This window comes from Colius striatus, chromosome 3 (genome assembly GCF_028858725.1).
Source record: "Colius striatus isolate bColStr4 chromosome 3, bColStr4.1.hap1, whole genome shotgun sequence".
Lineage (NCBI taxonomy): Eukaryota > Metazoa > Chordata > Aves > Coliiformes > Coliidae > Colius > Colius striatus.
The window spans coordinates 74,005,833-74,022,351 of NC_084761.1; the positions used below are offsets into that span (position 1 = coordinate 74,005,833).

Here is a 16,519-nt window from a genome sequence, read left to right on the forward strand (position 1 = left end):
TGAACTAAACTGAGCATGAAAAGAACCAGTTAGGGATGGACCAGTTATGGGATGGTCTTCAGGATGACAAAACAAAACTTTCCACTACATATTTTTGGCAGAAATCCTTGACTGACTTTCAGAGTCTAGACAGTCTCTCATTGAACTTGAGGGAGCTTTGTGAAGCATTTCAGTTTGTTGTCTCTGCCTGGATGCAAAGCGTTACTCACGTGCACTGGGCGTTCTCAAATGGTCACACCAGTACTAGTTCCAAAATGGCACTGGACTGGGTCCTATCTGAGTGGTAGACTATTGTTTTTTTATACAGCATCAGTTAAAAAAGAGAAAAATTACAAAGAGAGAAAGTATCACCCTCTGCTCTAGTCCAAAATGCAGTTTCCTTGGGAGTATGGGTCTTCAGTTGTAAAAATATACAAGCTACAGCACTCTGAGGTATCATGAGTTATGGAAGGGATCCAGGGAACACTCTCACTGTTTCCAGACTTTTCTAGTCTTTTAGCAAAGAACAAAACTTTGCACTGAAGACAGCTTAGTTTTTATTGCCTTATTATTCCATGAGAAACTCACCGCTGTTTTATTTCCTTCAGTGGTAGAGGAAGAAGAGGAGAGGAGCTCAGCAGAGTTTGAAGAAACAATGAATGGGACTACAGTATCTTCAATTATCTTCCGCTCCTAAAAAAGGAGGACCAGGAGAGAATGAAGGTTAAAAATATGAAATGTCAACTACGAGCTTAAGAAGCAGAAGCATAAAGTTTGGCTATGTGTCCTATTTAGATAGTTAGGTAGGGACCTGTGGTACCAAGAGTAATTGTAACACCTCAATTCTTATTTTGCTTCAAGTTTTTGCACTCCCTTTCCTTTCACCATTACCATCTTTGTGATGGAATGTCCAAAATTGGAAAGAATATTTCACTTGGGATGACATCAGTGTTTCTCATGACACCACTCTATTTAATTCTGTATAAAAAACATGAAATTACACTTGATACAAAAGAAACTTATTCTGAAAGCTGAATAAAATTTCCTTGTTCAGATCACATGCCTGGCCCTTGAGCAGATGACAAGACATCCATTTGCACAATGGACAACGAATCAAATTGAAAACATCAACATTTCCCAACTTCCTGCAATAATGTCCCACAAATGACAAAGAAAACCACTGTCTTCTATATTGTTAGTATTCTCCAACTGCAGGCTTTGAACATGTCCTCTGGAATTTTTAAAAACATGGCTAGTTCACGGAACATCTCCATGATCGTGCCCAAGGCAGACAACAATTTCTTTGGAGTTCCACCATGTCTAGGCACCAAGGACATGCCAAAATGCACAAGGCTTTGCCTTTGGAGGGAAGTCTGAGCGTGCCCAAACACAACCATACAGACTCAACCAGACCTGTGAAGCAATTAGACACCTCCACCTATGCAGAGGTTCTCAGGACATCTCTCTAAATATTTATTTTTTCCCTTTGGTGCCTATAGTAGTGTTTAAGAAGAACAATCCTCCTGAGAACTCAGCCCTGAGAAGGCTTTTCATTAATTAATCTATGTATGGGATGTTTTTTTTAATTACACAAGTAGGTGCATTTAAATACAAAAAAAAAAGTCAATAAACAACTTCCTCCTTTGAGCCTTATACCTCCTCGTAGTATCTACGTTCCTCCTCTTCAACTTCTCTCTGGGCCTTTTCCCATTCCTCTTTCAGCTTGTCCTGCTCCTTCTGATACTTCTCCTTTAAGAAGACACAAACACAGGTAAATTCTGAGCGTTCTGTATCAGGACTAAATATTGTACCATTTCCACAGTGAAAATGAACCTGCTAAGAGTAGTTTAATCAGACATAGGATGACATGAGAAGAAAAAAATTTAAAATATCCATGGGTGTCAAAAAAATATCTTCTTCTCCTCCTCTCCCCACTTATTTCTAGCACTTACATTTAACACTGTCAAACCATTAGGAACTTTTAATATACTAGAAGAAGTTTAATTTGATAGAGGTTTAAAAATCTTTGATCAGAAATTAAATTTATGCTCAAAATTTTCAATAATTCCTTGTGTGTTATAAAGTATTAAGAGTTCCAAAGGCTATCACATACCCCAAAACACTTAGGCATGGATTTTACATTAAAAACTTCAGCAAAGTAGCTCACAAACAAGCAGGTTTTGCAGATACTGGTACTAATTTAAGAAAGATGCCACTACAATTTAATGAATGATGAACACCTGTGCAGCTTTAAAAGATAAATAGTGTGTAAAAGGTTTGAAGAGGGTGAGCTTGTAGATAGCTAAGTAGCTTATTTTCCTCCTTGATGGATTTATTTATGATGAGAATTTTACACCATTTTAAGAAACAAACATATACTCTAAAAAGAAATAATCTCAAGAAAGCAGCAGACTGACACACAAGTCATTCTTAAAAGATGAAAAGACTCCATTGTATTATTCTTCATTCTTTGACCGTTGTTTACTCTTCCCTTACATGGAGGAAAGAGATCCCAAAAGACACTAGTGAGCAATGTGGAAATTCAAGTTTTCAGGGCTAGTGCACTCTTCCACCTAGGACACAAGCACAGATCTTTTACAGCTTACTCTACCAGTAGGTAAAACCAGTGGTTGTTTTAAAGGGGTTTCCCATCCTCACCAAAAAAACCAAACCAAACCCTTCATGTGCAAATTTAACTCGATGTTTTCCAAGAAGAACCTGTGAACAAAGCAGAAGTCTACAGAAATTTATTAAGACTGTCATTTTAAAGAAGTGTTGCACAGGCACCAGGGTCAGAAAGCTATCAGTCTTGAGAAAGAGGCTCCAAGGAATTGAGAGTTTCAGAGTTTATGCTCAGCATACTTTAAATATAGTTGGGGATCAACATTTGGTTTAACTTTGCACGGGAATGCACAACTAAGTCCTTTGGGTCTTTCCACGTAGTGGGGAAGAGAGATGTAAGAGTGCCCAAACCACAGACCACATGTGTGTAGTTCATTTCATTACTCATCTGCCAGAGAATTTGCTCAAGCATCCACAGAGGATATGGAAAACACAAGACAAAATGCCTAAATTTTGTCCAAAAGGAAAACACAACAGGTGAAGCACATGGTGGAAGACATGTAGCTTCTTCCCTACCTGAAGCAAGCGCTCTTGCTCATGCTGCCACCTTTCCTGGCGCTTTCGCTCTTCTTCTGGATCCCAGGACCAAAAATTGAAACGCTGTGTGAAGGAAAACCAAGCTATGAGACTTTGTTGCTACACTTCACAAAGCTATCAGAGAAAGCTGCACTTTGCCTGGGCTACCCCTAGTGATGATGTTAAAATGAGAAATTGAGGACTAGATAACAGTTCTTTCAGTTAGCAGGCAATATTCTTAGCTTTATTGGCATTTGGGATTGCCCATAGGTATCCAAAAGATAAAATAATCCTTTGGTTTGCAAAGAAAAGCTCAGGAAACTTCAACTGGAGGGGAAAAGAAGAAGATCTGAAAGAAATCTCTAAGCAGCACTGAAACCTGCAGGTACTAAAATTTAAAGAAAATCTCTGCTTTTCTAAAATCTTCCGTGCAACCTGAAAAGCAATTTGTAATTGTAAAAATTATTCTCTTGTTTCACATGGCTGCCAGCACAGGAGCCTATACCTTGTTTAAAATTTTTATCCATAATGAAACAAAAGCTCTGCCTCCACTAAGGATCTCATTATGTGACACACGTTTAAAATTCTTATAATTAAGGGCAGTTTTAGACACTTGATGTGATATTTTGACGGAGGTTCTCCTCCCACTCTACTCTGCCCTGCTGAGGCCTCATCTGGAGTCCTGTGTCCAGTTCTGGGCTCCTCAGCTCAAGAGGGACAGGGAACTGCTGGAGAGAGTCCAGTGCAGGGCCACCAAGATGATCAGGGGATTGGAACATCTTTCATACAAGGAAAGGCTGCAGGAACTGGGGCTGTTTAGTCTGGAGAAGAGGAGATTGAGGTGGGAATCTCATTAATATTTACAAATATCTAAAGGGTGAGTGTCAGGAGGGAGGGACATCCCTTTTTTCTATTGTATCTGGCAAAAGGACAAGAGGTAATGGGATGAAGCTGGAACACAAAAAGTTCCACTTAAACATAAGAAGAAACTACATGAGGGTGAGGGAGCCCTGGCACAGGCTGCCCAGAGGGGTTGTGGAGTCTCCTTCCTTGGAGGTCTTCAAGACCTGCCTGGACATGTTCCTATGCGACCTGATCTAGGTGGACCTGATTCTGCAGGGGGTTGGACTAGATGATCTCTAAAGGTCCCTTCCAACCCTACCATTCTGTGATTCTATGATATTCCTTTCCATTAAGAGTTGCATTTGAATCTGATAGAAAGAGATTATGTCTATTTCTATTGACAAAGAGAGTATGAAATAGTGGGTATTCCAGAGTAGCATTTGAAGTGTGGTGTTTTTTTTTTTTTCTTTTCATTAAGGAGATAGTAGAATTGTGGTCTCCTGTAATTTCTATGCATTTAAAATAGAATGGGTAATTTAGAGTTATGTATTGTTTCAAGATGGTGACATTGTAGTGGCTCTAGCAACCAAGTACTATATAACTGCCATCAGACCATGCCTTGATTTGGGTTGTTTTCACTCTCTCATTTCCATGAAAAAAAAAAAATCTGGAGATGTTTTCAGACAGTTTGCAGGGAAAATTCCCTTTTGGTAAACACATAGCTCTAAATCAAACAATGCCAAAAAGGTACTCACGTTTGATTTGTCACCACCATCAGAATCAGCTATTAAAAAAACACAGAAGAAGGAAAGAATAATTTAATATAGCAAAGCACACTTAGCCTGCAATTAAAGCTACACAGTATCTGTATAAAAAAGCCTCATGTTAGTTTCCTATTTGCTCCCGCAACCAAATGCAAGGATGGGTCGCAAGCAAATAAACCAGAAACCAGGAAATACCCATCACCAACAAAACTACTTTTTATCTGGATGTAGAGGAGCACAATATTAACTAACATCAGGTTCTACTCTACTGCTAGATAAAGCTATCTACTTCTGGCCAGATGTTAGCAGTGTTTGGACACTGAGTGTTACCTACCTTGATCTACTTTTCCCTTCGTGATTCAGTGCAAGGAAGGAAAAAGCACAGCAAAGCTAAAAGGGTGGGACTACACTATTCAAGAGCCACAGTTACGAAGAGAACCATTTCCATTTTCTATCCAAATGCCTTTGAAAGTTAGGCTGATTTAAGGAAATTAAGGAAAAGGTATTTATAGGCAAACAATTTCGTTTGGGTGCCTGAAACCAGAGCATCGCAACAACGTGCGACCCAAAAGCTCTTTGTCAACTGTGCAGCAGGAATAGCCACTTTCTACAAAAGCAAGAGGTAGAACAAATGCCCGTGACCATCGTCCTTCACCCCAGCCCCATGTCCAAAGACACATAAGGCCAGAGGCAGCAGAAGGGTTGAGCTGGTCTTAGCGCCGCGTTTACCTGACTGTGAGAAAAACTGTGAGCGCCGCCAGTTGTTGCGAAGCCTAAAGGGAACCGCGGCCCCGCAGGGCAGCTCTGCAGCAACCGCACCGAGACAAAACAGAAACACAGCGCGGTCAAAAGGCCACGGCGGACTCTCGGACCCGAGCCGCCACCAACACCGCCACCGCCAATGCTGCCGCCGCGAGAGGGATTCTGACCACAGTCGCTGTGGCCCATCACAGGCGGGTTACAACAAACCTGCAGGCCTGTGTGTACTTAAATGCTGTTTCTATAACACAACATCTAACCTGACACGAGAGATCTAGCACACTACTGCTAGTTAAGGGTTGCTACCCCTTCAAGTCCTTGCACGGTTGTTAAATAGGCTGCCCAGGGAGGCGGTGGAGTCATCATCCCTGGAGATACTTGAAAGACACGCAGACGAGGTGGTGAGGGACGTAGTTCAGTGATGATCTTGGCAGTGTTAGTGTTTGGGCTCAACGATCTTAAAGTTCTTCTCCAACCAAATGATTCTATGACTCTACGGTGCTCGCTTTCATTCCTATTGCAGATGGAGGCTTTAAAGGACTGATTCTGTGGTCCTTTCAGCGCTGTACATGCGGTGAACACTAGAGAGCAGCCAAGTGTTTCAGCATCACTCAGCAAATGGGCGTGAGAGCTACTCAATGTTCGGATTGATTCATGCCTAACATAAAACGATAGCATTCTCAAAGCCTGTTTGAAAAGCACCTCCCTGCTTAAAAGAAGTGAGATGTCTATTCCTTTTCACAAAATCTAGTTTTCCACAGCGGATCACCTTCAGAGTTTCAGTCTCGAAAACACTGGGATTATCAGTATATTACCTGTTCATAAACTAACAACCTAATAAGCTCTTAGGAGGAAGAAAACTTCAGATGACTTTTCCTCTCTAACTTTCTTTCATGACACCTACATATATGCATCTCTAAAATAATATAAAATCAAATGACTAAACAAACCTCAAACAGAACTTTGTCATGAAGACAAAAAAAATTCTGCTTTGCGAGAACTTGTGATAGGCACAGGCCAAATTCAGGGATGTGGTCAAATATGTGTACTGTTCATGTACAAAAAGGAGCTCCACATGAGCAGCTGGGTGCAGAATTTATCTCCAGAAGTTTTTACTGTGAAATAATACTAATCGCTAAGCCATTTTCATCTGTCAGCAGCAGTACTTATATTGCTAGGCCAGGTAAGTGCAAGTTAGGGCTCTCTCCCACTCTCTGTTGTCTCACAGTTCTGCTGTGGTGTTCAAGGGGAACTTCCAATTACAAGCCACACTACCAATATCAGTCCAACACAACTAAGAAAACAACCATTTTAGTTCCAAATCCCTCATTGATCAAGCACTTCTCCCTGAACACCACACACTTACTGTCCCTCTGAGTTCTCCGAATGCTTTTTGCTCACCTTGTAGACTAGAATTCTGCAGAGCAACTTGGCCAGTCTCAGGTAATTTCTTTAAAAATGGCAATACTACACTCCCTTCTTGTTCCAGGGCTTTTGGTTTCATCACCTGTTCAGACATTTGGGAACAGAAAACAGTATCCAAATATCAGCAGGTTCAATCAAAGGTTAACTTAAAACTTTTCTACTTATTTTCTGAGTCAATGTCATCAAAGATGAAGCCTCTATAGCCAGAATTACCAGATCCAGTTGCAGTCCTAAAGTACTGGAAATAACCAGTAGCTATGGTTGACATTCACCCTGCTCAGCACACTAAAGCTGATCCTAACCCAGGGATAACATCTAACTTAAGTGACAGAGCAGTGTGGTCGTGGCTATTTGATACCTCTGTCACCACCTGCACTTGTTCAGCACTTCAAAAGAACTAAGAGTGCAAACTCCACTGTCTGTACCTTCTGGATTCTCTCCCCTCCCAACATGCAGTGGGACTGGGGTTTGCAGGTTAAGTTCTCATTTCTGTTCCAGATAGTTTACAGGTTCAAATGCTACAAGCAGACACTGGGTAGTTCCTTTGGAGGGAGAACTCCCTGATGACCACATGATTTGGCATTGAAACCATCCTCCAGGGTCCTCCAGGGTCATTTCAGGGTCATTGTTTTGAATGAATTCCTGAAGTTATATATTATATATTGTAACAGCTATATATTATTATAGTTACATTATATAGAGAAAAATACCAACTTGCCTAATAAACATTTCTCTGTGATATCTTTCTTCTTTTTGTGCTTTGTTTTCCACTCCCTCTCTTTCGTGCCTGTACATACCTCTGGTGTAGCAGGGAACTCTGTTTCCTTCTGCTGCCCCATTTCAGGTTTCTTCAGAACTTTCTCACTTGAAGTAGATTCCTCTGAAGGCATAGGGCTGGGAAGAAATTCTAATCTCTTCACAACAGGGCTGGCACAAGCTGCAGTTGACTTGAATTGCTTTTGATCTAAACCTAATCCACACATATAAGAGATAATGTTGTGAAGTTAAGATTTATTTTTTCAAATAAAATGTAGGCCTATTTTTTACAGTCCTATTTCTTAGTGGATATACTTAGAGTCCATTGGATATACTGTCAGCCCATTTCCTGGATGTTTTGAAAAAATAATCTTCTCTCTTCAACACAGGCAAAATTAATCTCTCAGAGAAGACAAGGCTGTAAGAGTGAGATTCACCTGACAAAACGTAGGTGTTTACCCTTGACTTGGGCATCATGAGACACCTTTCATGGTCAACAAGACAGAGAGGCAGTTCTTGGGGAAGTGTCACCCAAACAATTTCAGATACTCTTTTTCAGTTGAGATGAGCTCACATCTACAAGATGCCTACTGATATATAGATCTCTTTACTGAAGTTGTGTGATGAATCCTATCCTAAAATCCTCCCCAGACAAGTACCTATGCCACAGTTACTATGGTCTCACTGTCAGCACTGGGGGATATTTCAGCTTGCCTGTTTTCACTAAACCATGTCGGTCACGTATAAAGCAGCAAACAACCTGTGGTGACAGGAAACCTTGGACTGGAATAACCTAGTTGTCATCCAGTTCTTAAAACTACCCAGCAAGCTGATGGTGGTTTATGGGAGGAAGGAGCAGGAGCACATGGGCCTACAGCTGAAGACTATGACAGCTAAACTACGGTGAGTTGGTACCATTGTGGGACGGAGAGCAGTTGCTAGCATCCCGGGCAGTGCATAAGCACCCAGACATATCTCTAACCTCCTGAAGCAGCATCTCAGCTTCAGATTCTGTTCCTTTTCCAATCACGGCAGCAGTGGCAGCTGCCGAAGGTACCTCTTTGACAGGTTAGGTGAGTGAGTTAAGAAAGAGATGCACCCCAAGGCTCCACTAAGAACCTGCATGCAAGCAGAGACAAGTGCTAATCCTGCTGCCAGGCAGATGCAGGCTACTTTGGAGCAGTTCCCACATGGTTAGTGGCATGGGTGTTACAGCATGGAAGTATCTGACTTGTACTGAACAGTGGAGGAGGTTGCTTATTCTACAAGAAGGTCACACAGTTTGGACCACATCTATCCCTCCAAAGCAGACATAATGAAAACCCATGTTTCTTTACCATTTCATTTTTTGCAATGCTATATCAGTTTTCCTTGTCAGCTACTATTAATCTTTGCTATCAATACTCAATGTTTAGCATTTCTCACAGCTGTGGGGTCTGACAGAAGGTGGCTTTGTGTTTTGTAGACAAATATCACCAACTCACCACTGCTGACTCTTGAGAGAGAATTTGGTTGGTTCACAACAAGACTGCAGATTCTACATTACCTGCCCGGTGCAATTCACAACTGTTAACCTCTGTGCTTTGGCATCTATGAGCCAAAGTAATTAAGTCGGTTAAAGAGTCCTTTCTAACAGCCTATATGCTTCAGAGTCTTGCAGCATATCAAGAATAGGCTGGATATGATCTCGGGGGGAAGGTGCTCCATTGATGTCTGAGAGCAAAGCTTGATTGTTAGTCACATTTATCCTCAAGAAATAGAAGCATATGTTTATATACCAATTACAGATATCTCATGTAAATACCCACTTCACATAGTAATTTTTGCCTGTCCATATTGAGCTGAACTTTGATAGATCATTTTTAAAAAATGAACAACAAAAAAAGACCATGAACTTAGTATGATAGCATGCAGTAGATAAAATTCCTACTCAAAGTTAATGTTTCAGAAACACACTTTTGAGGAAAAATAGCTTCAAATTTTACCAGCAAGTTTATTTCCCCAGATCAGGAATATATAAATGCTTTAAAGTCGAAAATCAGGAGTGTGCATAACAGTGTCCATTTAAAGCCCCTATGAAGACTGAAGTGCTCCTTCTTATTCTTTTTCTGCATTTCTTAATGGCTTGGGGAAAAAAACAAACAGAAGCTACTACATACTGACAGCTTCTGCCCTGATTGCTTTCTAGTTACAGCATGCTGCGGCACCAGCTTTTCACTCACACAAACAGCAAAGCAGACAACTTTGCATCCCAAGCAATGTGCAGTCAAGTGTATCATTTCACCCACAGATTGACAGAACAGCCCATGTTGGAAGAGACCTCAAAAGATCATCTGATCCCACCTTCCAGGGAAAGAGAGCTTAGAGGAGAGTGTCTAGCACCCTCTTCAGTCACATCTTGAAAGCGTCCAGCCATGTGGGCTCTAACATGTCCCTAGGGAGGTTGTTCTGCTGAATGAGCGCTCTTAGTGTAAAACATTTCTTTCTTATGCTGAGATTTCTGGCATCCTCTGTGTTTTGTAATACACCCTCTTGGTGCCCTTGTGGGTGCACTGATCAGACTCCTGCTGCAAGTTGGTCTGAAACCCCACCCCATCGGTGGGCAATTGCAGGGGTGAGGGCAGCAGCAACAACCTACCTGGGGATGGGCACGCTGGGCTTGCAGGTCCCACACTTCCAGGGCTGGCCTCGACCTTCTGGCTAGTAGCTGTGTCTGCTTCCACTGGGGAGGCCTGCAGAAAAATACAGTAGAAACACAGTGAGTACTCTGGAAATAAAAGTATGTGTTAATCCCTAAAGGCAACATTTGCTGCTTCTTTGTAATGTGTTTGAACCAGACTGGTTTAGAGCTCAGCTGGGAGCTGGGGAGTACATTTCAGAGCAGTATGTGCTGCTTGGGTGTTGAACCGCTGGACTTTAATCTCCTTTTCAAAACGTTCATCAGCAGTCATTAATGTGGTTGGTTTGGAATAGGTCCTACAAGCTTTTAAAATTGTAGGATATCTTGGATTGTGTTAGCAGGAGATAAGCATGTGCTTCACTCCTCATTTCCTCTTCCAGGATAACACCAAAATGTGTGCATTAATGAATATATATCACATACTAGGGCTTGAAAAGTGGCAGAGTAATTAAATACTTCCTTTATTTCACGGTTGTCTAAACAATCTGTTATCTGAAGGGAAAAGCCAAAGTCAGTATTAAAAGTAATGAGATACTCGAAACACTATTAAGAGTGGACTGAAAAACTACGGTGAGACCATATCGAGCCAATAATCCAAATCCCTTTGAAAAGCCAGCTTCCTGACCCAGGACATGGCTATTGCAGAGCTAAAACCACACTGTCAAAACAAGGGTAGCACTTCAGCTGATCTGTTTAGCAGCTTCCAACCATACATCCGCTTTCCCAGTAGAAAAATCAAGAAAAACCTGCAGCAAATCCATCAGCCACTGCACAGTGCTTCTAATGCATGAAATACAAAATGGCACACTCGACAGAGGAAAATAAAGGAAAAAGCAGACTACCTTGGAAATAAAAAAGTAACATATTTCAGAAATAGTCTATTTTAGACTCATTTCCTTGTTGTCTTCCCAACTGTCCATCCCATTAACAGCTGCAAGGGAGGAAATCTGATGAAACTTATTTTATGGAGGTGAGATTCAGACCTCCACCTTCTGCACAGATCCTGTTTCCAGTCCCTGCAGATCCACATGAGACCCCTCATCTGCCTGTGCCCTCTGAAAAGCAGACCTGGGGTCTCAGAGCTTGGCCATTAGGGATGTCTGCTGGCAGTGTCAACAGGATGCCAATGCCTGTAGACACTCTTCGAATCCAAAGAGCTTTGCTGTCAGCAATGCTCTGGAATTCCTGCCTATCTTCTCCTCTCTGGAGGGAGACCTGCTCTGGAGAGGGGCAGGGAACATGTCTGGGAAGGTGTTGTGTGAGGAAATGGTGGGGACTTGTGTGGGCCTGTGGCCAGAAGCAGCGACCCAGGCAGGCCCAAGTGGGCAGTGAGCAGTGCCAGGAACAAGAGAAGGAGTCTGGGGCTGCCAAGAGCCGTGCCATCACCTCACAGTGGGACAGGCGCCGGATTGCAGCCGTCAGCCTCTGGAAGTGCCAGTACATCTCCTCTGGCGCCTGCTGGGCCTGGCTGCCTGCCCGCCTCCCCACCTCCTGCCACTTCCCCCCACCGCTTCCCATTGCACCCTCACCTCCTCCTACCCGAATCCTCTGCCCCAGCTAAGGCATGGTGACACATCACAGGATTATTTAGGTTGGAAAGACTCTTAAGATCATCAAGTCCAACCATAAACCTAACACTGCTAAGCCCATCGCTAAACCACGTCCCTCAGCACCACCTCTACACATCTTTTAAATATCTCCAGGGATGGTGATTCAACCACTTCCCTGGGCATCCTGTTCCAATGCTTGGCAACACTTTCTGTGAAGACATTTTTCCTAATATCCCATCTAAACCTTACCTGGTGCAACTTTAGGCCATTTCTTTTTGTCCTATCACTCGTTACTTGGGAGAAGAGATCAATATCCACCCCACTACAACCTCCTTTCAGGTAGTTGTAGAGAGTGATATGGTCTCCCCTCAGCCTCATTTTCTCCAGGCTAAACAACTGCAGTTCCCTCACCCACTCCTCACAGGACTGATTCTCTAGACCCTTCACCAGCTTCATTGGACAGTTGCTCCTCCTGTCTCAAAACGGTTCTCAAACTGGACAAGGCAGAGAGCGAAACAAAAAGGCAGTATGGAAAGTTTCAGGACCTCCTCGCCACCTGTGAGTGTGCCTATACCAAGGGCAAAAAAGGCATGGAGCTCCCTTTTCATGTGACACATGCTCCAAGGAGGGATAGTCACTGGAGATGAGGCACAGACTAAAAAATAGACTCCAGAGAAATGCTCCAAAGATTGCAAGTCCTGTGTCGCAGACATTTGCCCCTTGCCATTCAGTTGCTCTTTTCTCCCATATGAGCCACCTCACCTTTCCCCAGTCCATCTTGATACCAGTCTGTGTTTCAGTGAGAACTTTCTCACCAGCAGAAGAAAACTGCAACTAAGGAAAATGTCTTCTTCAGCTTCAGTTCTGGCTCCCGACACAACAGCAGTCAGGGGAGAAGCCACTGAAAACCATTCCCGACCAAACCAGTATTTCTTTTCTCTATGAGGACAGTGAGGCAAAGGCAACAAGCTGCCCAGAGAGCTTGTGCCATCTCTGTCCTAAGAGGTTTTTAAGACTCAAATGATCAAGTCTGTAGCAATCTGGTCTGATCTCATGTCTGATCCTGCTTTGAGCAGAAGACTCGGCTGGAGACCCACAACCTGAAATATTCTGTCATTCCACAACTTAAAATCCTTCATTAAACCTAGACAAATGGCTGTCATCAAGAGCTGAGGGTTTATCCTAAACAAAGTAAATTTTAACTGGAAAAGCAAGAGGCACCTACCTGACAACTCTACCAACTGCTCCAAAGCATAAGCCCTTCTAAAGAGCTTGTTGCCAATATCAGTTATTAGTTGTTATAGTATTATTGTTAGTAAAGCAGTGGATCTCACTCTCCACTCTCAAAAGCAACTGTCCAAATTGTAATTAAAAAACCCCCACATAAATTTCAACCTCAGAGGCTTTAAAGCCTTAAACTATAACAAACTGTGGCTGGTAGAAAAAATATTAAACGGTGTTCCATATACCCAGGTAAGTCAAGTGTAGATGGCAGCTGGAGCTGGGGAAAGATCACAGCCACACTGCCCTCTCAGAGAGTTAAAAAGCTCAGCAAATGCACAGACATGATGCACATTTTTCACCTCTGGGTCTAGAGCTACTTCAGGAACCTTAACACAGTGCTGTTCCATGTAGCTGTCTTACACAAGTGCAACAACTACCCATAACCTATATCCAGGAGGTTGAATTAGGTATAGACATAGATGTTATTTATAGAAATTATTTTAAAGAGGAGCTAACTACTTGCTACAGAAAAACTTAATTTTGCAATGGCATGCTGCAGAAGTCCTGTTCCTGCTCATGAGACTTGACTCTTCCTTCTCTCTTTGCTGAGCAATTAAATGCTAGTGACACACAGCTAAAAATACAAAACTGATTAGTAAGTAATTTATAAAGAAATCTAGGTAACTTCACTAGGGAACTAACTCTCTTATTCCCAGTACATTTAGTCCTGTAATACCAATATCCACAGGTATATAATACATTTAAGAAAATTCTTGTCCTGATACAACTGACGAAATGTCTTTCTTACCACAGACTATCATTCACATTCCAAAAAGATTTTGTAGTCAAATGATGACCTCATCACTGAACATAAGAAAGGCATAGAAGCATTTCTTTGTACCTAAGACAATCATATTTTGACAGGGACATCGAATAAACAACTTTGTAAGTGACATTTCTGAGGTGTTACAGAGTTCCCTTCATGCTTTGGGATAAAGGACCCACACAGCCTCTTGGCTCTGCAGCCACACGTGTTCATGTTGGCCAAGGCAACATTCTACAGGACCAGGGGGCCACTCCATGTGCTGCCTCTGGTGAAGGTGCCTGTGAGGGAAGGTCACACAACACCCACTGGTCCATTGCCACAGGCAATGAAGCCTTCAAGGGAAGTAGGGAAAACATTGCTATGTAAGGCTGTGGTTCTCTCTGCTCCCAGATTCAGGCTGGTATGAAGACTCTGTTAACTCCTGAAAACTGAAGAATGCTGCCCACTTATGATTGGTGGTTTTATTGCTCCATGCATCTAGCTACTCAGGAGTTAAAGTGAACTTGACCATTCAGGATTTATAAGCCTTAGTCCGTGATGGGAAGTGAAATGCAGCAACTGCATTTGCAGTTATGAGCATAGAAGTAACATTACAGAAGGAACATCTCGGTGCTGCTAACCAAGGTAACCATTTACCAAAGACACAAGCGCAGTTGACTATATAGTGTTAACAGATAACTATTAAGTGTGAAAATAAATTAGTTCAGTTCACGGAAGACAGGATTTTTAACCCATAAACTGGGATAATGGTCCAAGTATTTCTTTAACACGTTGCCTATTGCTGTGGCAAAACCTTACAACCTTATGAACGCTAAAAATATAATAACTAGGAACTCCTAAAACACCAAACATTGCAACTACTACAAGAATTCAAACTCCAGAGGAAGTTAGAGTAGAACTTTATTGACCCTTAATGGAAATTAAATCAAAATGTAGGTCAGTTAACACTACTGGTACACAAAATCATGTAATATATCATGATAGTATTTTCAGTGAAAACATTACAAAACAAGCTGTTTGGAACCAGCAAGAAAGCAGAGATATTGGGAAAAAAGAGGTTAGAACTACAGTTTAGATTCCATAAAATCACCCAGGAATGACACTGATTGTAGTATCAGTAACCACATGTAGAAATTGCCTGACACATCTTTCAAATCTCCATGCTGAAATTGTACATGTATCATTGACTTCAAAATTTCCATACGATGACTTCCTCACCAAAGCCAGCCTTTTCTGTTGTGAATGCTAATGGTGGCATGACCTTGGGCTGCCACAGTGAAGTGTATTGCATGCTACGCTAGTTTACAGTCACAGCACCGCTCCAACACATTAAGTTGTCCGCCTCATCTGGCTCCTATATAATGCTATACTTGGGCCAGCTATTGCAACCAAAGATCAGAGTGGATCAGTAACTGACAGAAAAGCCTTGAAAGTGTCACAAGAAATAGCATTAAGTATTCCAGCTAATTTTTTTTTTTTTCTAGAGTTATTACTGCTCAGTTGGGATGTAAAATAAGTTCCTGTCACTCACACAGAAAAGCACATGGGTGTCTGGAGGGTAGGAGACATGTATGCTAGATTTGTAACCAAATCCTCAGCAGAATTCTCTTCTAGCTGCTTTGAAGCTTTGTTGCTCTTACTTGCCATCCTAAACCTTTCTCCCTTCAGGTAGTCCAGCCCTTCATTCATTTTCCCATGTGTGGTTCAAGGAAAAGCTGTCAATCTGGAACAGATGTACTTACTCTACAAGTGTTTCTTGTAAAGAAATCAAAGAACAAAGACTTGTCCTACCAGATATGTACAAATCAGGATTTCAACCCCACTCTCCTGTAGCTTGGCCAACAATCCTCAACCACAACAAAGCTTATACTTTAATCTTGGTTCAATCAGTGGATTTTTGAAGATGAAGGAGGGTGTTACTTGGACATATTAAAAAAAGTTTATTTTGTGCCAAGCATGCAGTGAGTAGAAATGGACAAGTTTAAGCTAGCTAGTGAAAAATTAAAAGAAAGGCAAAATATCTCCCTGCCATCATCACCCCACCCCAATCTTTTTAAAGTTGTTGTATTTTTTTTTTGGTTGATCAGAGCAAAGCTACAATCAGAGCTATAACAAGCCAATGATTTCTAAATGCTCATATACAAATTGTTTAAAATACAGTGATGTTACTCACTGACAAATTAATCTCCCTACACTAAAACCTGCACAAATACTGTTTTGAACCAAAAGATTTACTTTGCCAACTTCTCGTTCAAAGAGCTAAAGGACACACCTTCTCAGCATTTGCAATGTATGTAACTGTTCTGTACAATGGAAAGAAATCACAGCCTAGTGGTTAACAGGTAGGAGTGGGGTGTGGAGCTGATGCTCATGTTATTGCTGGCATTGCCACTGACTAACCAGTCAGTTTTTGGGCCTTTGCCCCTGTTTTTCTAGCTGCAAGAAGAGAGGGGTACTTTAACTACTGCCTCTCTTAGCAGCACATTGCTTTGCAAACACCAGTGGGATATTTTCATCCTGCTTATAAGCCAAATTTCTCCTTCCTAGCCTAAAATCATAAACAAAATTTGATAAG

The 16,519-nt window shown here is 41.9% G+C and overlaps 1 protein-coding gene across 1 annotated transcript in view; it reads right to left on the bottom strand.

Moving 5' to 3' along the window:
• LIMCH1 (LIM and calponin homology domains 1) overlaps nt 1-16,519 on the bottom strand; it is a 181,519-nt gene that overhangs the window by 12,949 nt on the left and 152,051 nt on the right. The window contains 7 exon segments of the mRNA XM_061992263.1: nt 568-672; nt 1,636-1,728; nt 3,118-3,201; nt 4,716-4,744; nt 6,885-6,990; nt 7,706-7,878; nt 10,303-10,396. Of these exon segments, the coding sequence (XP_061848247.1) occupies nt 568-672; nt 1,636-1,728; nt 3,118-3,201; nt 4,716-4,744; nt 6,885-6,990; nt 7,706-7,878; nt 10,303-10,396 (684 nt within the window).